At 47.8% G+C, this 22,685-nt stretch overlaps 2 protein-coding genes across 11 annotated transcripts in view; one reads left to right on the top strand and one right to left on the bottom strand.

Moving 5' to 3' along the window:
- The window catches only part of HDDC2 (HD domain containing 2), a 64,753-nt gene that overhangs the window by 5,549 nt on the left and 36,519 nt on the right, over positions 1-22,685 (top strand). For 3 of the 4 annotated variants that reach the window (XR_010308143.1, XM_064170102.1, XM_064170101.1), the window contains exons 3-6: positions 403-505; positions 7,127-7,195; positions 8,442-8,580; positions 10,440-10,549. Coding sequence is in view for 3 of the 4 variants with exons in the window: in XM_064170102.1 (XP_064026172.1) it covers positions 403-505; positions 7,127-7,195; positions 8,442-8,580; positions 10,440-10,534 (406 nt within the window). In the remaining variant the exon portion in view is untranslated. Of the gene's footprint in view, positions 1-402; positions 506-7,126; positions 7,196-8,441; positions 8,581-10,439; positions 10,550-18,974; positions 19,105-22,685 lie in introns of those variants that run through there. The other variant, XM_064170100.1, reaches the window with a different exon arrangement.
- Positions 12,684-22,685, bottom strand: part of TPD52L1 (TPD52 like 1) — a 153,278-nt gene continuing 143,276 nt past the window's right edge. For 4 of the 7 annotated variants that reach the window (XM_064170090.1, XM_064170092.1, XM_064170096.1 and 1 more), the window contains 4 exons: positions 21,685-21,699; positions 20,028-20,066; positions 17,603-17,663; positions 12,684-14,567 (listed from right to left, as the gene is read on the bottom strand). In XM_064170090.1, coding sequence (XP_064026160.1) covers positions 14,436-14,567; positions 17,603-17,663; positions 20,028-20,066; positions 21,685-21,699 — 247 coding nt within the window. In that variant the 3' untranslated portion in view covers positions 12,684-14,435. The other 3 variants (XM_064170091.1, XM_064170093.1, XM_064170094.1) reach the window with 3 other exon arrangements.

The following is a 22,685-nucleotide window of genomic DNA, read 5'->3' as shown; positions in this document are numbered from 1 at the left end:
TGTCAGATTAGCTCTGGAATTTGGGATGAGTCCAATCAGATTTACTTTCCACCTGTTGCAGCATTAATGTGAAGGGTGTAATGTAGTAGCTTATCACAGAATCTCCAAGAGCCAAGCATACAAAAGAGCTTTATTGTTGAGTGCTGTGCTCTCATGCAAACTGTGTTTATGCTTCCATTTACGTTTAGAAGCATCAGTGGCTAGAAGTCAGGAATGGAGATCATGTCTAGACAGACTACTTAGCAAAGAGGTGAAAAATATTATGTAGAATGAAGAAAAACCCACCAAACCCCTTGTAAAATGGACAGAGGGGATGAATGGTGCAGTGTTCTGGCTTTATGGATAACAAGGTCTCATTTAGGATGCTGCACACCTAATTGTTCTGTCTTTGCTTCTTGTCAGATGCATACGGTTAGCTTTGGTTCATGATATGGCTGAATGCATCGTTGGAGATATTGCTCCTGCAGATAATATCCCCAAAGAGGAGAAGCACAGGAGAGAAGAGGTATGGACATAAGGTGTGAAGCCACATCTGTGAAGTGTTCTGCATGTTCTTGATGTTTTGGTGGTAGTAAAGGAGCTCTTCCCAAACAACATAATGCTGTCACTGGCATCAGGGGGATATGCCAGGAGCAATCCAAGTCTTCAGGTCCTTGTGACTTTTCACAGAATCATAGAATCAACCAGATTGGGAGAGACCTCCAAGCTCATCCACTCCAACCTAGCACCCAGCCCTGGCCAATCAAACAGACCATGGCACTAAGTGCCCCAGCCAGGCTTGGCTTCGACACCTCAAGGCACAGCGACTCCACCACCTCCCTGGGCAGCCCATTCCAGTGCCAATCACTCTCTCTGCCAGCAACTTCCTCCTAACATCCAGCCTAGACCTCCCCTGGCACAACTTGAGACTCTGTCCCCTTGTTCTGTTGCTGCTTGCCTGGCAGCAGAGCCCAACCCCACTTGGCTACAGCCTCCCTTCAGGCAGCTGTAGACAGCGAGGTCTGCCCTGAGCCGCCTCTTCTGCAGGCTGCACACCCCCAGCTCCCTCAGCCTCTCCTCACAGGGCTGTGCTCCAGGCCCCTCCCCAACTTCACTGTCCTTCTCTGGACACCTTCCAGCACCTCAACATCTCTCTTGAATGGAGGAGCCCAGAACTGGACACAGCACTCAAGGTGTGGCCTGAGCAGTGCTGAGCACAGGGGCAGAAGAACCTCCCTTGTCCTGCTGCCCACACTGCTCCTGAGCCAGCCCAAGATGCCATTGGCTCTGCTGCCCACCTGGGCACTCTGCTGCCTCATCTTCAGCTCCTCTCTACCAGCACCCTGAGGTCCCTCTCTGCCTGGGTGCCCTTAGCCACTCTGTCTCCAGCCTGCAGTGCTGCTTGGGGTTGTTGTGGCCAAAGTGTAGAACCCTGTACTTAGCCTTTTAAATCTCATCCCAGTGGCCTCTGCTCGCCCATCCAGCCTGTCAGGGTCCCTCTGCAAGGTCACTCCTGTCTGTGTAACATCACTAAGTACAAAATTAGAAAGGAGGACTTTGATTTGTGGTAGACTGGACTGGTTGTGCTGACCAGAGGAGGGCAGAAGGGAGTAGGTGCTCTGAGAAGGGTGGATGAGAGTTCATGGTGGCTCATTTGGGTGGTACCAGATTGGTTGTGACAGAGATTTTCCTTCAATCATTTGCACAGGACTCTAGAGACAGGAGTCTTCTGTCCTGAGTCTGAGTGCAGCATGGAATCATAGAGCAGCTTAGGTTGGAAGGGACCTCAGAGATCATCTACTCCATGGGCAGCAATGCCTTGCAGCTAGACTTGGCTGCTCAAGGCCTCATCCAGCATGGATTGAACATGCCCAGGGAGCAGGGCAACCTGTTCAAGTCTCACCAGCCTTATACTGAAGAACTTCTTCCTAAGTCTAACCCTGTCTAACCCCAGTCTAACCCTGCTCTCCATCAACCCGAGAAGGGTTAGGTGATAGGTTGGACTTGATGAGCTTAGAAATCTTTTCCAACCTGCTTGATTCTGTGATTCCATGATTCAAACCATTCACAGAATTACAGTTAACCAGGTTGGAAAAGACCTTCAAGATCATCAAATCCAACCTGTGTCTAGACACCCTCATGAAAAGTCCCTCTGCAGCCTTCTTGTAGGATCCCTTCAGGCATCCCAGGCAAGCAGCAACAGAACAAGGGGACACAGCCTCAAGCTGTGCCAGGGGAGGTCTGGGCTGGATGTTAGGAGGAAGTTGTTGGCAGAGAGAGTGATTGGCATTGGAATGGGCTGCCCAGGGAGGTGGTGGAGTGGCCGTGCCTGGAGGTATCACAGTATCATAGTATCATCAGGGTTGGAAGAGACCTCACAGATCATCAAGTCCAACCCTTTACCACAGAGCTCAAGGCCAGACCATGGCACCAAGTGCCACGTCCAGTCCTGCCTTGAACAGCTCCAGGGACGGCGACTCCACCACCTCCCCGGGCAGCCCATTCCAGTGTCCAATGACTCTCTCAGGGAAGAACTTTCTCCTCACCTCCAGCCTAAATCTCCCCTGGCACAGCCTGAGGCTGTGTCCTCTTGTTCTGGTGCTGGCCACCTGAGAGAAGAGAGCAACCTCCTCCTGGCCACAACCTCCCCTCAGGTAGTTGCAGACAGCAATAAGGTCTCCCCTGAGCCTCCTCTTCTCCAGGCTAACCAATCCCAGCTCCCTCAGCCTCTCCTCGTAGGGCTGTGCTCAAGGCCTCTCCCCAGCCTCGTTGCCCTTCTCTGGACACACTCAAGCATCTCAATGTCCCTCCTAAACTGGGGGGCCCAGAACTGGACACAGTACTCAAGGTGTGGTCTAAGCAGTGCAGAGTACAGGGGTTGAAGCCAAGCCTGGCTGGGGCACTTAGTGCCATGGTCTGGTTGGTTGTCTAGAGCTGGGTGCTAGGTTGGACTGGATGAGCCTGGAGGTCTCTTCCAACCTGCCTGATTCTGTGTTTGGAAGGCAGCTCTAAGGTCCCCTCCAGAGTCTTCTCTTTCCCAGGCTGAACACCTCCAGCTCCTTCAGCCTTGGCCTGCTCTGAGCTCGCTCCAGCAGCTCTGTCTCCTTCTTATGCTGGCGGCACCAGAAGCGGAGGCAGCGTTTGAGGGGGGGTCTCAGCAGAGCAGTTTCGTGCCGCTGCACACCCAGGCTGTTGGTCTGTCCGCTGCGGTTTGTCGGTGTGACAAAGCACTCCCCCAGCAGCAGCTAGAGGGCAACCTATTGCCTCGCCAGCTCCTCAGAGCCTACCATCAGCTCTTCAAAAGAGCCACCAAGCTCTGCAGTGGTTATTCCCCACACATATCTATGCTTAGCCACTTAAAACGTGGGGTTAGGGGGGGCTGTGACAAACTCCAGGAGAAAGCTGTTTGCTAAGAAAGTGGAAAATTAAAGCCCCAAGGAGTTTTCAGCATTCTTGGGGTGTTCTCTTCACAGCAATTTTGCTCTTTATTTGTTTCCCAGTGTATTTCTTAGTGTTTTCTTACCCTAAATGAAATAAACCAACCCAAACAAATCCCAACCCTCTTTTCTTGAAGCTTCCAAAGGTTCTTCTGTCACCAAAGATCAGGCTTCAGCTTTGCCTAGAGAGAATTCTCATTTGTGGTTAGGTGATGTAAAAAGTTATTTTAATACCTGAATGTGTTAAAAAGTTTTCTTGGGCATTTGCAGCTCCCATTTCACTTGGTAAAAGACTTTGCTGTTGCCTGTGGGGAAGGAGGGTCAAGCAGTAAAGCTCTAACCTGACTCTGAAATACTTGGTTGTGAAAATACATCAAGGATAACAGTTTCCTGGGCTGAATTAAGCTGAATTATCAACATGCTGTGTCTTGGTTCTAGTTTACATTTCCCAGAGTCAGTCATCAGCAAGTTTGCAGATGACACCAAGCTGGGGGCAGATGTGACTGAGTTGGAGGGCAGAAGGGCTCTGCAGCAGGACCTTGACTGCCTGGACAGATGGGCAGAGTCCAAGGGGATGGTGTTCAATAGCTCCAAGTGCAGGGTGCTGCACTTTGGCTACGACAACCCCATGGAGAGATACAGGCTGGGGTCAGAGTGGCTGAGAGCAGCCAGACAGAGAGGGATCTGGGGGTGCTGATTGATACCCACCTGAACATGAGCCAGCAGTGTGCCCAGGTGGCCAAGAGAGCCAGTGGCATCCTGGCCTGCATCAGGAATGGTGTGGTCAGCAGGAGCAGGGAGGTCATTCTGCCCCTGTACTCTGCCCTGGTTAGACCACACCTTGAGTGCTGTGTTCAGTTCTGGACCCCCCAGTTTAGAAGGGACATTGAGATGCTTGAGTGTGTCCAGAGAAGGGCAACGAGGCTGGGGAGAGGCCTTGAGCACAGCCCTAGGAGGAGAGGCTGAGGGAGCTGGGATTGGTTAGCCTGGAGAAGAGGAGGCTCAGGGCAGACCTTATTGCTGTCTGCAGCTACCTGAGGGGAGGCTGTGGCCAGGAGGAGGTTGCTCTCTTCTCTCAGGTGGCCAGCACCAGAACAAGAGGACACAGCCTCAGGCTGTGCCAGGGGAGATTTAGGCTGGAGGTGAGGAGAAAGTTCTTCCCTGAGAGAGTCATTGAACACTGGAATGGGCTGCCCGGGGAGGTGGTGGAGTCGCCGTCCCTGGAGCTGTTCAAGGCAGGATTGGACGTGGCACTTGGTGCCATGGTCTGGCCTTGAGCTCTGTGCTAAAGGGTTGGACTTGATGGTCTGTGAGGTCTCTTCCAACCCTGATGATACTGTGAGACTGTGAAAATGTAGTTAAGAGAAATAATACAATTTGAGGATGCCTTTTCCTCTTCCCCTCCCCCTTTTTGGAAAGAAAGGAATTGGATGTAAAGAGGAAAAGGTAAAACACAGCCAAATAAATAGTCTCACTTTGATTTGGAAGTGAAAATAAACCACTTTAACAATCAATAGAAGATCTGTAAGGTAGGGGAGTTACAAAGGGGTATAGGGAGGGGAAAACAAGATCCAAGGAGATTGAGGGCAATGGATGGAGGTAGAGTTTCAGGGAGGATGACCACATGGTAAGACAGGAGCAGCAGGAACCAGGGTGGTGCTACCAGGCAGGCAGGGCAAGAGTGAGAGAAACAGGAGGTTCCTCTGTTGTTACAGGGGGCTAGGCAGGCAGTGGGAGGGGGCTAACCACTACACCTGGGGTCAGGTTCAAGACCACCCCCCAGGAGGGTTAACCCTTTCCATGCTGCTTCTGCTGCAGAATTCTGCTTTTGTTCCCTTTGCAGCTGATGTTTTGCTGGTTCTCAGTTTTGCTGCTTATGCAGTCCATCAGTTTATCTCACCAAGGCTAAAAAGCAGCAGGAAATGAACTTGATAGGGGGAAAAAAGGTAGATAAATATGTTTGTTATGGGTTTTTTTTTGGTTGGTTGGTTTAGTTGGGGTTTTGTTTTGGGGGGTTTTGAGAGTTGCTTGATGGGGTTTTATGGGAGGTGAGTCATTTTGGCCAGCTGACCTTGAAATCTGATGAGCTGCAGAGCTGGAAGGAGGTGGGAAGGAGTGAGACCTTGGGGAGCAGCTGGCTGAGACGTATTGTGAAACTAAACCCTGTGTTTGAAGCAGATAAACACTTGTGGCACAAACCCTTTGCCTTGCCTGTGATCTTCTCTGTTTCAGAAGCAGCCCTTAGCATCCTAGCAAGGCAGAAATAGCAGAGAAATGAGACTGCTCAGCTGGCAGAGGCTGAAGGGCATGCAGAACAGTTCCTGCTCGTGGGTTGTACCATCCCTTTGAGGCTGTGTTAGACCTCGTACCAGGATTGTTGTTGTTGAACCAATGGTATCCGAGGCTGGGAGCACTGTTTTACTGCTGCAGGGCATGACAGGGATTTTTCTTCCCCTCTGTTTTTTAAAGTTGGAAGTGTTTAAAGGCTTATGTTGTGTTGTCTGCCCCACAGTCAGTAGCTGTTAGCTAGTGAAAAAGTGGCAGCTGAGTATCTGGGAGGGGGCACTAGGAGTTAGCATTTTGAAGCTGCACTTTTTTCCCTCCATTTCCTTCTGTCTTATTTCTGTGAGCAAAGATCCTTCTTTCTGTAAGCTGGGCAAATGAGAGCTAAACAACTCTCAGGCAAGAATACTAGAAATAATATTGTTCTTTTTATTCATCTAATTTGAAGGTCTTGATTAACACTAGGAGAAACTTTGCACTAAGCTACAGACCAACTCTGTAATCCCTTTGCTTAGGCAAACTGTGAAGCTTGATGCTCTGTGCAATAACTGCGTTATGAAGCTTCATTTACCTGGGTTAGCTGAGGACGTGGAGTGTTCCCAGTGTTCTTGCTGACTCTATCACTGTGCTCCTGTCACTTTACTGGTTTCATTTTTGGGAATCTAGTGATGAAGTCTTTGGATGCTGAGGCATGAGTGCCTGTTCAGCTTCTTGCACACTGAGGTGGTCCAGCAGAAGTGGTTCTGTCTTAGAATCAGCTGGAGTAGGAGTCAGTGCCCTGCAACTGGAGGGAGGAGTAGTCCTGGAGAAGGCAAAGGGTGGATTTTTCAAGAGGATACAGAATAATCTGCAGAAGGATTGCCCACAGTTTGCCATGTGGAATGAGGACTGGAGTGCTGTGTCCAGCTCTGCAGCTTTCAACACGGGAAGGACAGGGAGCTGATGGAGCAGGGGGCCACAAAAATGATCGGGGGGCTAGAGCTCTGTGGTAACAGGTTGGACTTGATGATCTATGAGATCTCTTCCAACCTTGGTGATACTGTGATACTATAAAGTTCAAATGTTGCCTCCACCAGTTAAATCTGGAAGGCAGAGCTGGTAATTGATGGCAGTTCTCTGGCCTTTGACTTGCCTGTTTTGCTCAGGGCTTCTTTTTGGACGCTTGAAGATACTGAGTGCACTTTGAGGCCATTTTTTCATGTGGTTTAGATTTCTCTAACAATTCATGTAAGAAAAGCTCCTTCGCTGAGTGGTTCCACTGTTCCTGTGGCAGTTACTGTACACATGCACTGTAGCATAGTGCACTGTGTGGTTTGTGTTTCTACAGCCTTGGTAAGAAGCTGTTGACTGCTACAATAATCATGATAAAAGTGTGCTTGCTCAAAAGAGGACAAATGGAAACTGCTTTTGGTTTTGGTTTTCTTCAGGCAGCTATGCAGCAACTGACTCAGCTTCTATCAGAGGACCTCAGGAAAGAAATCTATGAACTCTGGGAGGTAAGCTTGCATTCCTTGCATCCCTTGCCAAGGTTCAGGGTGACTCATTGTCCTTTCCCTTGGTTACCTGTGAAACTGTCAGCTCTTATTTTGACCTTAAGCATAAGTAGATTGTCAAACAATGACACTTAGCTGAGCACCACTATGCTGGAATTACAACCCAGGATCTTGCCTCTGTGAGTAACAGCTGCACTCACAGTTGTCTTCTTAAGATGCAGAGCCAAGTGCATCTTTGGTCAGTAGGAAAAGCTCTTGCTGCACTCACGCTGCTCTGATCTGCAGAGCTGCTGTGTGGATCTGAAAGCACAGGTGGGCTCAATATGTATCACAGAAGCCCAGAATATCTTTGGTTGGAAGAGCCCATCAAGATTATCCAGTCCAACCTTTGACCCAGCACTGCAAGGTCACCACTAAACCATGTCCTTAAGCCTCTGGTCTGGTGTTGATGAGGAGCAGGGTTGGATCTGCTGAGAGTATCCAAGTGATGGTAACCTGTGCAGAAAGAAGCCTTTTTCTGTGGTTAGTTGTGGAAGTCAGGAGTAGAGCAGCTGGTGAGTGAGCAGATACAAGACAGCAGATTTAGAAAAGAGAAAATGAAATAGCAAATCTGGCCACAGCCATCAGTGGAAGCAGGTGACAATGTGAATGACTCACAAATGCATGCTGATGATGACTGGAGAGAGATCGCAGTGAGATTAAAGGACTTAAAGTCTGCATGGGGGAAAACCCCTCTATGACTCCTCTCCCTCAGGAGAGACATAAAGACATAAGCAGCTCAGACAGATTAGACCAAAGAGATTAAGGAGGAGTGACAGGAGAAATGTAAAGAACAACTCCTTACAAAAAAAGAAGTGGTGGAGAGGAGAGCAAGAGAGGCCTTAAAGGTGGTGGTGCACAGGCACACAGTGCAGCCTTCAGAGCCTTAGCCAGGCCTGAAGGGGTCTCTAGGCATGGGATGGTAAATGGAACCTCTTAATTATTGTGTGTATCCAGTAAGGTTGTGTCCATTTCATCCCTGATTCAGCCCAAACACTTGGCATGCTTGAAGTTAGAGAATTGTGTCCTTAAGTCCTGTTATTTGGTGTGGTTATTGCAAGTGTTTTTTTGCTGGCCAGCAGTGACAGGTAACTGCCATGAATATTTATGGGGTGGCTTCTGTTAAGAAAGAAGGTTCTAGCTTCTAATAATTCTGTTTCAGAATAATAGATTTCTTGTTTTCCCCACTACTAACTGCAAATCTCTTCAGGAATATGAAAACCAACACACTGCAGAAGCCAAGTTTGTGAAACAGTTGGATCAGTGTGAGATGATCCTGCAAGCATTTGAGTATGAAGAGTTGGAAAACACACCTGGCAGGCTGCAGGACTTCTATGACTCAACTGCTGGTAGGACAACTGGCCTTTTTTTTTTGGTCTTGCATAAATGGAATGTACAAATTGCCTTTTTATTCCTTTTCTGACTCTTGCATGTGGTTAAGGAACTGCCTGTAACAGCAGAGAGGGTGTAAAGGAGGCTTCAGTCTTCACCCATGCTCTGACAGGAGCTTGTTTCTGCTTCGTTAGTGTGTGATGAGCCGGTGAAGGAGAATTTGTCATCCCTGTGTGAGCTGTGGACTTGTGTGACCTGCCCAAGATAGATGTGAGAGCTGGCTCAGTGGTTTAAGGTGCAAAGTCATAGACTTACAGAATGGTTTGAGTTGGAAGGAACTTTAAAGGTCATCCTGATCCAATCTCCCTGCTATGGGCACTAGATCAAGTTGCTCAAAATCCCATCCAGCCTGGCCTTGAACACTTCCAGAGAGGAGGCATCCACAGCCTCCTTGGGCTACACATTTTAGTGTCTCACCACCCTCACTGGAAAGAATTTCTTTCTGATCTCCAGTCTCAGTCACTCCTCCTCCAGCTCAAAGCCATTATCCCTTGTCCTGTCTCTCCAAGCCCTTGTGAAAATGTGAATGGAAAATGCAAACAGAAAATGGATTACATTTTCTTCTCTACTGCTTTTCATCCTCTCTCAAAGAGACAGGAGAAAACACATTAAATAATAGTCTTGATTATTTTAGTGAGGGAGTTGAACACCAGAAGAGGACTATGACTCCAGGTCTTCCTGTCCTGGGAAGCAGACAGGGAAACTCAGGGAGAGGACCAGCATTCACCAGCCACAGTCCCTGACAAGTCCCATTCATACTTTGATGAATCCTCAGAGAAGTAATCAGCTCTCTGAAGGATGCAATGATTTGATTAGGGCTAAAGGGCCACCTGAGCATAGCTGGAATGCTTCATTTTCTGACATCTTTGCACTCTGACTAGATCTCAGCAACCCAAACTGGGGGTGATTTCCTGCAGCAAGATACTTAGCATGGGACTGTCCTGATCAGGGTGCTTCCTTTTTCAGCTCTTAAGTGTCTTAATGGAGCTTGAAATAGAAGTGTGAGGGGAAAATAGCTGTAACTACTCTCAGAGTAGACGAACATGGGCCAGCAGTGTGCCCAGGTGGGCAGCACAGCCAGTGGCATCCTGACCTGTATCAGGAGCAGTGTGGGCAGCAGGACAAGGGAGGTTCTTCTGCCCCTGTATTCAGCACTGGTCAGGCCACATCTTGAGTGCTGTGTCCAGTTCTGGGCTCCTCCATTCAAGAGAGATACTGAGATACTGGAACGTGTCTGGAGAAGGGCAACAAAGCTGGTGAGGGGCCTGGAGCACAGCCCTGTGAGGAGAGGCTGAGGGAGCTGGGGGTGTGCAGCCTGCAGCAGAGGAGGCTCAGGGCAGACCTCATTTTTGTCTACAACTACCTGAAGGGAGGCTGTAGCCAGGTGGGGTTGGACTCTTCTCCCAGGAAGCCACCAACAGAACAAGGGGACACAGTCTCAAGCTGTGCCAGGGGAGGTCTGGGCTGGATGTTAGGAGGAAGTTGCTGTCAGAGAGAGTGATTGGCATTGGAATGGGCTGCCCAGGGAGGTGTTGGAGTCGCTGTCCCTGGAGGTGTTGAAGCCAAGCCTGGCTGGGGCAATTAGTGCCATGGTCTGGTTAATTGTCTAGGGCTGGGTGCTAGGTTGGACTGGATGAACTTGGAGGTCTCTTCCAACCTGGTAGATTGATTCTATGATACAGTTAGTCCATAGTTGGAGTAAACCTAAAATTGCACTTGAGCCTAAAGTAACACCACTGCTGTTCCACTGCCAGCCCTTCACACAGAGCAGAACAGGAGCATTTTCAATTGACTTTCTTTTCCTTCTGTTTTGCAGGAAAGTTTGTCCACCCAGAAATACTCCAGCTTGTATCTCTGATTAATACAGAAAGGAACAAGAAAATAGCTTCTACATCTCCCCCCCAGTCCTGAGGTGTTAATAAATAGGTGGGTTTATATTCTGGGCATCATTTTTTTATCCCCTGACAATACTAAGTCTGTCAACAGGTTTATTTTTGTGTCTGCATTCACTGCTGAAAATCCCAGGAGCACCACCGGAGCTGAGGATGTTTCAAGGAGCAGGTATTTTGAATTAGTTTGGTTTGAGTTGGTTTTGTGTGGTTTTTTTAGCAAATTATCCTCTGATTGATGCAATTTTGGTTCCAAATAGATTCTCCACTGGGGAAATTCAGGTAAGATTAAAAATCAGCTGCTTGCAGTTGAAGCTTTTCATGTAGGGCAGTGGCTGGGACAGGGCAGGCTGTTCTGGGACTGTGTTTAAGTGCCTTCTGCATCAGATGGCTTAGTGGCAGTTCACACATCTCTCTAGAAGCTCTTGAGAGCCACGTGTGGGAGATGAGATCTCTTTGGAGTGCATAAGTCTTAAAAAGTGGTGATGGCTAAAACTGGTCATAGAATCAGCCAGGTTGGAAGAGACCTCCAAGATCATCCAGTCCAACCTAGCACCCATCCCTGTCCAGTCAACCAGACCATGGCACTAAGTGCCTCAGCCAAGCTTTGCTTCAACACCTCGAGGGACAGTGACTCCACCACCTCCCTGGGCAGCCCATTCCAATGCCAATCACTCTCTCTGGCAAGAACTTCCTCCTAACATCCAGCCTAGACCTCCCCTGGCACAACTTGAGACTGTGTCCCCTTGTTCTGTTGCTGCTTGCCTGGCAGCAGAGCCCGACTCCACCTGGCTACAGCCTCCCTTCAGGTAGCTGTAGACAGCAATGAGGTCACCCCTGAGCCTCCTCTTCTGCAGGCTGCACACCCCCAGCTCCCTCAGCCTCTTCTCACAGGGCTGTGCTCCAGGCCCCTCACCAGCCTCATTGCCCTTCTGTGGGGCATTCATTATTTGTCTCTGTGTGTTTATTGTTCCATGCAGTTTTTAGACCCAGTGGGGCAGGGAATGGTGCTGGCACTTCCCTAAGGCCACCATTCCGGACTTCCCCTCAGCCCTGACTGGCTGTAGAGGTAACAGAAATCACACAGTAGCTGAGATTGGCTTGTGCAGGAATCCTTACTGCTGTGTACAACTACTTGAGGGTGTAGTGAGGTGGGTGTTGGCTTATCCTCCCCAGTATTAACTGATACAAGGAGAGAAAATGACCTCAAGCTGCACTAAGGGAGGTTTAGGTTGGATATCAGGAAAGATTTCTTTCCTGAGAGTGGTCAGGCATTAGAAGAGGCCACCCAGGGAGGTAGTGAAGTCCCCATCTCTGGAGGTGTTAAAAACTCTGTAGCTGTGGCACTTTTTTGTGGCCATGGTGGTGCTGGGTCCATGGTTGGACTGGATGATGTTGAAGGACTTTCCAGTTCACAGATTTATGCAATGCTGACTGTCCCCTGCTCTTGCTGTTCCCCTGCTGCCAGGGAGTGTTTTGGGTGCAAATACCAATGCAGCTGTAAAAGTCTGGCTGGCAAGAAAGCAGAGTAATGGTGATAAATGCTGTAATGAGGGCAGTATCTGCTGGGCCCTGTGTGTACCTGGAGGGGGAGGACCAGGGCAATGTTACAATTGCCAGGTAAGGAAAGCTTGTACCTGGGAAAAAAACATGGTAGAGACCTGGATATCTTCAGTGCCATGTCAGGGGAAGCAGCATGGAGAACTAAAGTTGTCATCCACTTTAAAAGTAACCAGTTCCTAGATTCAGACTCATAGAACTGCTCAGGTTGGAAAAGACCTCCAAAATCAAGTCCAGCCTTCAAGCCAGCACCACTAAGCCTTGTCTAAAGTAAGTGCAACAGCTCAGAAGCAGGCCAGTAGTTTTAAACCTAGAAGACGTTTGCCATGTGGTTCACTTCCACTGAACCTGCTTCAATTATTTTTCTCCTTTGAACCTTAAAATGTTCAAAACTTGAGGATTTTCAGAGCTGGAGTGAACTGAAGAGGTTTTAAAAGCCCTAGGAATGATCTTGCAGTTTCCCTTGAAGCTCTGCTGTGCCACAGCAAGGCTGAGAGAGGTGCAGTAATGCTGCTAAATCCACAGGACTGAAACTAAAACATCAGAAGGTGTAAAAGAGCAAGAGAGGAATTGATTTTAATAAGAATATCAACAACTTCCTTTCCACAAGCTTAGTTACTATCAATATCTTCTTTATTTAAATAAAGTCACTTTTATGCACAAAACCACATCAGCTAAACTAGCAAAAGGTCACAAGGAAACTGCTAAAAAAAAAACCCCAAATCTACTGAGATTCATTTCCATGCTAAAAATCACACCAGAGGTATTGTCTAGAAATGTCCAAAGGTAACTCCTGTCCAGTGGAACGTTACAAAAAGGCTTCCAGCTCTGTAAAATCTCTAACAAAAGCCATACAGGCAAAAAAAAAAAATCACTTAAAGCCAGGTTTTCTCACAAGATTTCAAGCAGTCTGTAACATCAAAGTCACTAACACTAGGTTGAAGCTTTGGCTTTATGCTCAAAAGCAGCAGGCAGCCTGCTTTCCATCTCAGGAATCGAGCAAGTTGTGCCCAACTTGAGGAGTGCAGACTGGCCCCTGCTGTCACATAGGTGCTGCTCTGCTCTTAGGGAAGCTGTTCAAAGGATGCAAGAAGCCATGCTGCAGCAGAGCTGGCAGAGGACTGGCTCTGGTGATGAAGCAGATAGATAGGATGCAGTTGGTAGAATTAGGTTCTGGAGTGAAGCACAATGAAACTTGCCACCAAACACGAAGTGCCTCATGGGCTGGGTGTGAGCAGCTCCGGGGTGGGGGCTGAAGGCTTGGGCTCTCTAACCTATGGCACATCTTAAGCTAGTTGCTGGCTTTGTGTTCTTGCACTTAAGGCTGTGTCTTGACTGAGGCTCACAAACACCCCTCCCTTTACTTCTGAGGGGAGGATACAGAGGCAAAAATATTGGAGGTTTCCTCCACTCCACTTCCTTTTGTAATTAACTCACATCGGCAGGTCTTACCAAATCCAGAGAGCAAGCAATGGAGCATTCTCTAAACTGCAGCATTTCCAGCTACAATAATCCTCTTAAGCCAGCAGCTGTGATCAGTTTCTGTATAACTGGGGTCCTTCCTGTCCTCCTTAACTCTGCTGAGCAGCAGGTGGAGAGCAGTGCCAGACTGTACCAGCAGAGGGGAGAAAAAGCTTTTGGTGACAGTAAGTGATGTTAATTCTGGTAGGAACTAGCTCGTGTACAGACACTCCTGAGCAAAGGGCACCTGGTGTGGCCGGTGGGCAGCTGGTACATGGGCTGGTGCTGGCAGTAAAAGTACACAGCTCTAGCTCCATCTGTCTGATGTGGCACCGAGAGGGGAGTTGGAAACCATCAGACAGAAAAGAGTAAAACAAGAACCAGAGGCTAGGAAGTTGTTGGAGGGGGGTCAGGTGAGAAAGAGGAAAACAAGAACCAGAGGCTAAGAAATTGTTGGAGGGGAGTCAGGTGAGAAAGAGGAAAACAAGAACCAGAGGCTAGGAAGTTGTTGGAGGGGGGTCAGGTGAGAAAGAGGAAAACAAGAACCAGAGGCTAGGAAGTTGTTGGAGGGGGGTCAGGTGAGAAAGAGGAAAACAAGAACCAGAGGCTAAGAAATTGTTGGAGGGGAGTCAGGTGAAAATGAAAACTTATTTTGGTCACTGCACATAGAATTTAGAGCATTCTTAAGTCAATGACTTGAGTGTGGTGTACAAAATACCTGATGATAAATTGGCCCATCCAAAATACACAGAGAGGAAGAGTTTCTCCAGCACAAGGCCAGGGAGGCAGTTTTCCAAAGCTGACAAAACCTTGTTGCAGAGGTTGGGTGGCGAGGCAGGTCTCAGAATCACTGTCTGGGCAAGTCCCTGAAGAAAGGTATGTGGCTCAGGAGGGCCTGAGCTCTAACACTGCAGCTCTTCTTCACTCTCAGGGAGTCGGGTGCCAGCAAGAGAGCTCTGAGCGCTGGCGTGGGCTGTCGAGCTGAGAACTTCTTCAAAGCTGCCCCCTGTGTGGCTTGTCCCACCAACCTTGGTCTGAAACAAAAGAGAACAGGGAGTTCCTCAGCTCACACTGCACTAAGTGCTGCTTGCATTCCACCCCATGGTGAGCTGGGCACTGTTCAGAGCAGGCAGAGAACATGTGGGGTTGGGGGTTTGTTACAACAGAAGCTGTAAAAACAGTCAAATAAAGCAAGCCCTTTCCTCCCCGAGATCCTGAACTCAGCTGCAGGCAGAAAGTCTGCCAGGGGCATTTAACCTGTGCTGAAAGGAACCAGTCCCTAAGTAGACATCAAGCAGGATGCTGGCTCCTACCGTTGAAGTTAGTGCAGTCCTTTCCAGGAGTAAGTCACACTGGTGTCACTGTTTGTTCAGGCTGAGAGCACAGACATGAGTCAAGTGGCCCTTCTGCCAGCTGCTCTCGAAATACAGCAACCCTGCTGGGGTTTTGGACTACTGTCCAAGGCAGGCAGTAACCAAAGAGCAATTGCAACAGGTTGTCTCTCTTTAGATACCTGTAGCAGCTTAGATATTGACACGCAAAGCTCCACAGCATTTTCACGTGGGAAGGGGGAGCAAGGGGTAGTAAAGGACATTAATGACACAACAACAAACTCACAGCTCATCTGCTTTCACAGTGTTCTGAAAGTGCTGAGCTTGTAAATACAAGTATTAACCCCTCCATGAATAAATCAGTGAACCAAGAGTGTTCCTAGCCAAGAGCCTTACCTGAACGTTTGGAAATGGTCAAGACTATGTGGCACAGAAACAAAGCTGTTTTGACTGGGTTGTGTAGGTAAGAGAGCTGCTGTTTGGCATGCTAATATGTCTACTCCAAGTTGATTTAAGCCTAAAACCGGGGCAAAGCTTTTTACTCCATCCTGGAAGTGAAGCAGGATGTAAGAGGCCAGCTGGCATTTTCCCAGCCTGGCAGCCACTGGCTGCTTAGGGAAGATTATTTTACTGAAATGCACTTTGTGTCTTAAGTTTCCAAAGGGTTAGTCCTGTCTAATCCTTTGTTTCATCAGCTAGCACAGGAGCTTGCCTAGATTTAAAGTTCAGTAAAATAAAGGTAGTAGTAAGCTTGGTATTTGCTCTGACAGTTTGAGTCACAGTTACTGCAGCTTCCCATCTCAAGAGGTGAAAATCTCTCCCAGCCTAGTGGGCTGTGCTCAGCTGCAGCAAGCATGGATCCATCACAGAGTTCTGCAAACAGCAACACAAATAGTTCAAGCTGCAGGGCCTGGGAAAGCCACTGGTGAGATGCCATGGCAAAACTCCTGACTTTTATTTGCCAGTTAAAATTCTGAGAAGAGCATTGATGAGGACTGATCAGAGAGCCTGGGGAAGGAGCCTGCTCCTGTACTGCTTCAGGCAGCTCAGACCAGGTGCAGATGGATTTGCACACCTCAAAATCAGAACCACTAATGCAGTTTTAATTGTCCATTTGCTTCTCTGCCCCCTCTTCCATCCAAACCCAGTAACAGTCTAAGTCACTGAATTCCTCTGGCTGTTACCCCAGTGCTGACACAAGCATTTCCTTCACCCACCTGCTGATTTTCAGAGACATTCAAGAGCTGGGCACCCAGGTCCTGCTGGTTTCCAGGGGAAGCTGAACACAAACTTTCCCAAAAGAAAGCCACAACCCAAAGTCCAAACTCCAGGAGCAAGTACAATCTGGTTTAAAATGTGACATCAGTTCTGGCTGACTACAGAACACTGTGCAGGGCTGGGGCTTTGGAACTCTGTGTTCTCTTCTGGCTGTTGAGATGCTCCTGGGCTTCCCTGGGATCCTGCATCTCTGCTATGAGACCAAGAGTTTTCTGCCATGGTGCAATAGAGGCTGACTTAACATTGTCAAACCAGCCTATCACTAAATAAATGTCAGCATTCAAAGGGGGGAATGGCAGAGCAACTCTGCACTCTTTTGATGGGACCATGAAACTAGATCAAGCTCTCTGCTGCTAGCATTCCACAGGCACCAAGTAGAAAACTCTATCTGCTGTGTGATTTCACAGTGGCATGGAAAAGAGGGATCTTCCCTGTGCACCTGCTGCTTCAGTTCTGGCTGTAACCTGCATTTTCTTTAGCAAAGACTGTCCTCCTGTCCCAGGGAGAAGGGCATTTTCTTCCCTTTTTAATGCTTTGCAAGCTCTGCTGACATTAACTCAGTATTTTTGGTTCCTCCTAAAATGAGGGGGATCAGTTTGTCCCTTGTCCACTGGCAGAGGGGACCTGGAACACATTGGAATTTCTCCATTGGATCAAAGTGCCTTTTCTGAGCACACTTGCCTTTATCTGATGAGCAAGAGCCATTAGGAGACAAACTCTCCTGCTCCCCCCTTGACTGTGCCTTACCACGCAGCAAAGATTAGCTCCCTGCACGTCTGCCATACTCTGTCCTGCTGAGTAAGAGCCTTAACAAGTGCTATTAGTGGCAGCTGGTGACTCTGCCATCAGATCTTCCTGTCCCACAGCGAATATGTCAGTACAGCGTTGACATTTTAACTCCAGACAAAACACATCCGAAAGGAAACTCACCTGTGTTAAAGATGAGACTGGTGCCAAGAGCCACTCAGCAGCGTGAGTCAAACCTGAGCTACACAACAGCTGCCACTAGCTGAGTAAGGAGCACTTGGTGAGTACATCTCCAGCACTGAAAGGAGTAGCTTGGGGATTCAGGCTCAGTCTGCAGGCACACAGCTGTGTCTGTCTGGCAGGGCACAGCACAAAGCTCATCAGGACACACTGCTTCCAAATCCTGACCCTGCATCTCCACACGGCTCTGCCTTGCACAGCATTACCAACCTGAAGAGATGTTTCTGCTTTCTGTTTAAGGATGGGCCTGGGTTTAGCAGCATTTCTGAGCCCACTCTGACAGACAACAGGAGTGATTTCTGAGTAACAAAGCAGAGACACAAGATTCCTCTGCACACTGTCTTCATCCTCTGGTACTGCTCTTGCAGTTCCAGCACATTGCTGATGGCGCAGTGAACACAACCAGTCTCTTGCACAACTAAACTGTCACCTTTTGACAAGCACACTCACACAATTCAGTCTCTAACCTTTACCTTAAGGCTCGTGACAGTGGTCTCAACCTTCTCCTCAAATGATTTGAATGTTGGAGAATTCCTAGGAGAAAAAGAAGAGTTAGTTGCAAGCATAATGAGGTAGCTGCAGAGGCTGCTGAGTTCTTCCCAGGCAGCAGTGGTGGGACAGAGAGGAGGCTGGCTGGAGGCAAAGGGCTTCAGCCTGAGGTATGAGCAGTCACTTGTGCCCTGTCACTCAAACTCTATCAGGGTAACTGGGTGAGTGTTTTTGAGCAAAAGCAGAACCTCTCATAATTGAACCCAAGCAGGGCTTGGCCTCCCTGCCCTCCTACACTGAGCCTGTTCTCAGAACCACCAGACACCACCAGCTGCACTTCCATGGCTTTGTGGTGTTGCTGGAAAGAAATTTTCCTTTCAGCTGATGGATAAGTTCATAATCTACATCATCAAAAAGATAACAGCTTAATGTCCTGAGGCTAGGATGAAGGAGATGAAATGATGTAGGAAGTGGGTCCCAAATGGCTTTAAGGAATCCTGACCCACCCAGCTCCATGGCTTTGTGCCTGAAGCTGTATCCTGCTTTCAAAGGCAAAGACTGAGGAAGCCTGTGCTCCTAGAGTGCCCCTCTGACACAGTTAAGCTTCCCTCTGCCTTTCTCTCCCTGCAGAACAGAAGACAAGCTTGTTTTTAGGAAAACTGAGCTGAGCATACCTTAAACACATTAAAAAACAGGGCCAAAGGCTGTGCTTTTCCTTCCCAAAGCACATCATGGGTTTCTTTAGCTGGCTTGCCTGGAAATCTTCTATCTTCCTTGTTCCAAAAGTTGAAATACATTCAATGTGATTTCTTTTCTTTACATTTCCTGCTGCAAACAGAACATCCTGACCACCACTAACATCTGCCATGTAGCATTAGGAGTATTGTGCATGTTTTGGTTTACAGTGAGAGGATGGCTCCCCATGGAGAGTTGTACTCAGGTTGCCTCCCGTGGGCTTGCATGAACACCTTGTCTCTGGAGGCCTTCTCACAGCAGCTAATCCCTGTCCTGTGGAGGAAGAAACAGGCTACAAACCAGGCAGGTTGAAGTGAGCAACCAGACCTTGTCTCCTGCTCTAGAGTTCAGCCAGCACAAAGGACTTGGGGTAACTTCCAGTGAGTAAAGAGGACCTTCTGGTTCTCTCTTCCTTGCTTGAAGATTGAGAGCTCACTTGTAACTTACTATGTGATTCTAATTGATGAGGGCTCTGCAGCGACAGGAGCTCCAAGTCCAGTGCAGTATAGTGAAGCAGTTAGCAAGTGGTTAGGCTTTTTCTTTGTTTCAGCTTTGTTTTCCTTTCTTATAGTGTTTGTTTTGTTGGGGATTTTTTCTGCTTGTCTGTTGTGATGTATCCAGGAAGAGCCTATGGCTCTATAACTATCACCACTGAAAGTGCAGGAGCCTTCCTCACAATGTGGCCAAGAGGATGCACCAAATCACCACAGCCATGAATAAAATCTAACAGCAATCTCCAACCACAACTCACTCTCTCTGGCAAGAGCTTCCTCCTAACATCCAGCCTAGACCTTCCCTGGCACAGCTTGAGACTGTGTCCCCTTGTTCAGTTGCTGGTTGCCTGGGAGAAGAGCCCAACCCCACCTGACTGCAGCCTCCCTTCAGGTAGCTGCAGGCAGCACAAGAGAGAGGAACTGAGTTTTGTGACTCCCATTTGACCCATAGGTGACATTGCTCACTGCTTGCCTTACACTGTCCACCTGCTGAAGCTGAATGAATTAGCATCCACCACACAGTGAGGAGATTTGCTTTCCCCACATGCTTGGGAAGGAATGGAGATAGATGGAACCAGGTTGGATGAGACCTCCAAGCTCATCCAGTCCACCCTAGGACCCAGCCTTAGCCAATCAACCAGACCATGGGAGATATAGAGGCCAAGGGGGTAAAAAAGAAAGATGGCTCCTAGATTTATGTAAAGCAGATGGAGCTTTGCTTGCACAGTCATCAATATTTGGCTGCAGTCAAGTAAAGCATGATTATAGCCATTAAAATATGAAAGCACTCATAAAACCCCTCCACAGGAGCATGATCCAAAGCATGAGGAGTAGAAAGCATATCTGCTGTTAATGGGCTTTGGATGATGTTCTGGAGACAGCAGAACAACTGAATTTCAGATTCAGGAATGCCTGACAGCAATCAACTCCCTAAATGCATCTGAGAACTGCTTCATTTACTCAGAGGCTGGTACAAGAGATTAAACAGTTAATGCCATTAAAAGGAAAACCCCACAGATGGTCTCTGTCCTGCAGCCTTTATCTACATGAACGACCCCGATGATGGAAGTGGGACTCATCCAACTAAAAACTGCAGGATCAGGCTGAGAGCCTGCAAATCCCCCCCAGCATTACACTGCTGAACATCCCCAGAGCACACAGACCGCGGGTAGCAGATTACCTCATGGCAGGCATGCTGATGGAGTGGCGAATGGAGTAACTGTGGGGTGAAAGCAGAAGATAAGAAACACAGCTGTAAAACCCAGTGTGCAACATGACTGTGACACAGAAAAGCAGAAGATAAGAAACACAGCTGTAAAACCCAGTGTGCAACATGACTGTGACACAGAAAAGCAGAAGATAAGAAACACAGCTGTAAAACCCAGTGTGCAACATGACTGTGACATAGAAAAGCAGAAGATAAGAAACACAGCTGTAAAACCCAGTGTGCAACATGACTGTGACATAGAAAAGCAGAAGATAAGAAACACAGCTGTAAAACCCAGTGTGCAACATGACTGCGACATAGAAAAGCAGAAGATAAGAAACACAGCTGTAAAACCCAGTGTGCAACATGACTGTGACATAGAAAAGCAGAAGAAACACAGCTGTAAAATGCACTTTGCAACATGACTGTGACATAGAAAAGCAGAAGATAAGAAACACAGCTGTAAAACCCAGTGTGCAACATGACTGTGACATAGAAAAGCAGAAGAAACACAGCTGTAAAATGCACTTTGCAACATGACTGTGACATAGAAAAGCAGAAGATAAGAAACACAGCTGTAAAACCCAGTGTGCAACATGACTGTGACATAGAAAAGCAGAAGAAACACAGCTGTAAAATGCACTTTGCAACATGACTGTGACATAGAAAAGCAGAAGATAAGAAACACAGCTGTAAAACCCAGTGTGCAACATGACTGTGACATAGAAAAGCAGAAGAAACACAGCTGTAAAATCCAGTGTGCAACATGACTGTGACATAGAAAAGCAGAAGACAAGAAACACAGCTGTAAAATGCACTTTGCAACATGACTGTGACATAGAAAAGCAGAAGATAAGAAACAGAGCTGTAAAATCCAGTGTGCAACATGACTGTGACATAGAAAAGCAGAAGAAACACAGCTGTAAAATGCACTTTGCAACATGACTGTGACATAGAAAAGCAGAAGATAAGAAACACAGCTGTAAAATGCACTTTGCAACATGACTGTGACATAGAAAAGCAGAAGATAAGAAACAGAGCTGTAAAACCCAGTGTGCAACATGACTGTGGCATAGAAAAGCAGAAGAAACACAGCTGTAAAACCCAGTGTGCAACATGACTGTGGCATAGAAAATCAGAAGATAAGAAACAGAGCTGTAAAATCCACTTTGCAACATGACTGTGACATAGAAAAGCAGAAGATAAGAAACACAGCTGTATAACCCAGTGTGCAACATGACTGTAACATAGAAAAGCAGAAGATAAGAAACACAGCTGTAAAACCCAGTGTGCAACATGACTGTGACACAGAAAAGCAGAAGAAACACAGCTGTAAAATCCACTTTGCAACATGATTATATCACAGATTTTTTATTCACTGAACTTTTTTAACCCCTTTAAACTTTTTAACCCCCTAGAGGCTACTAAAGAGCAAGGCAAACACATTCTAGGCACTCAATGCTTTTCACACTGTACCCAGCATGCTGTAGAAGTGAGGCATCACAGTTTCAGCAGCAGGTCTCTTTATCACATGTAACAATGCTGAAAGGAAAGAGGTCACTGCACTGCCCCCATAAAACAAATCCTGTCACACACAGAGGCAGCAGTTGAGGAGATTAATGTGTCTTACCTAATTGAATGCGATCTGGGGGGGGATGCACAAGGAGAGAAAAGCAAAAGTATTAGGAAATTGCAACCAAGATGAACATATATAACTGCAGCAAGTCAGAGTGTCTGAGGAAAGCAGTAACATCATTTCCATCCAAATCCTGGTTCTGGAATTCAAACTAGGATGTGGCTCAGGCTGAGGTTACTTCAAAGGAAAAAGTGTCACAGGCTCCTTCCTCCTTCACTATGCAGTCACTTGGTGTGTGCAGTGAACAACCAAAGGACGGGCTGCTGAATCATAGAATCAGTCAGGTTGGAAGACAGCTCCAAGCTCATCCAGTCCAACCTAGCACCCAGCCCTAGCCAATCAACCAGACCATGGCACAAAGTGTCCCAGCCAGGCTTTGCTTCAACACCTCCAGGGACAGTGACTCCACCACCTCCCTGGGCAGCCCATTCCAATGCCAATCACTCTCTCTGACAACAACTTCCTCCTAACATCCAGCATTGACCTTCCCTGGCACAACTTGAGGCTGTGTCCCCTTGTTCTGTTGCTGCTTGTCTGGCAGAAGAGCCCAACCCCACCTGGCTACAGCCTCCCTTCAGGTAGTTGTAGACAGCAATGAGCTCTGCCCTGAGCCTCCTCTGCTGCAGGCTGCACACCCCCAGCTCCCTCAGCCTCTTCTCACAGCGCTGTGCTCCAGGTCCCTCACGGGCTTTGTTGCCCTTCTCAGTATCTCAACATCTCTCTTGAATTGAGTAGCCCAGAACTGGACACAGCACTCAAGGTGTGGCCTGACCAGTGCTGAGTAGAGAGGCAGAATAACCTCCCTTGTCCTGCTGGCCACACTGCTCTGATCCAGGCCAGGATGACCTTGTGTGTTCTATCCCTAAGATCTGATTTTAGCAACAGCAACTCTTTGCCCTCCCCAAATATTACCTTAATCCCAGTTAAGAGAAAACAGAGGTGAACTGCAACTGTACATCAGTCTGTTTTTTTTTTCCCTCCTCTGGATTTCTTAA

The sequence above is a fragment of the Pogoniulus pusillus genome, chromosome 33 (assembly GCF_015220805.1).
Source record: "Pogoniulus pusillus isolate bPogPus1 chromosome 33, bPogPus1.pri, whole genome shotgun sequence".
NCBI classification, from domain to species: Eukaryota; Metazoa; Chordata; class Aves; order Piciformes; family Lybiidae; genus Pogoniulus; species Pogoniulus pusillus.
Note: the sequence above shows the minus strand (reverse complement) of the source record. Positions and strands in the feature narration are given on the sequence as shown.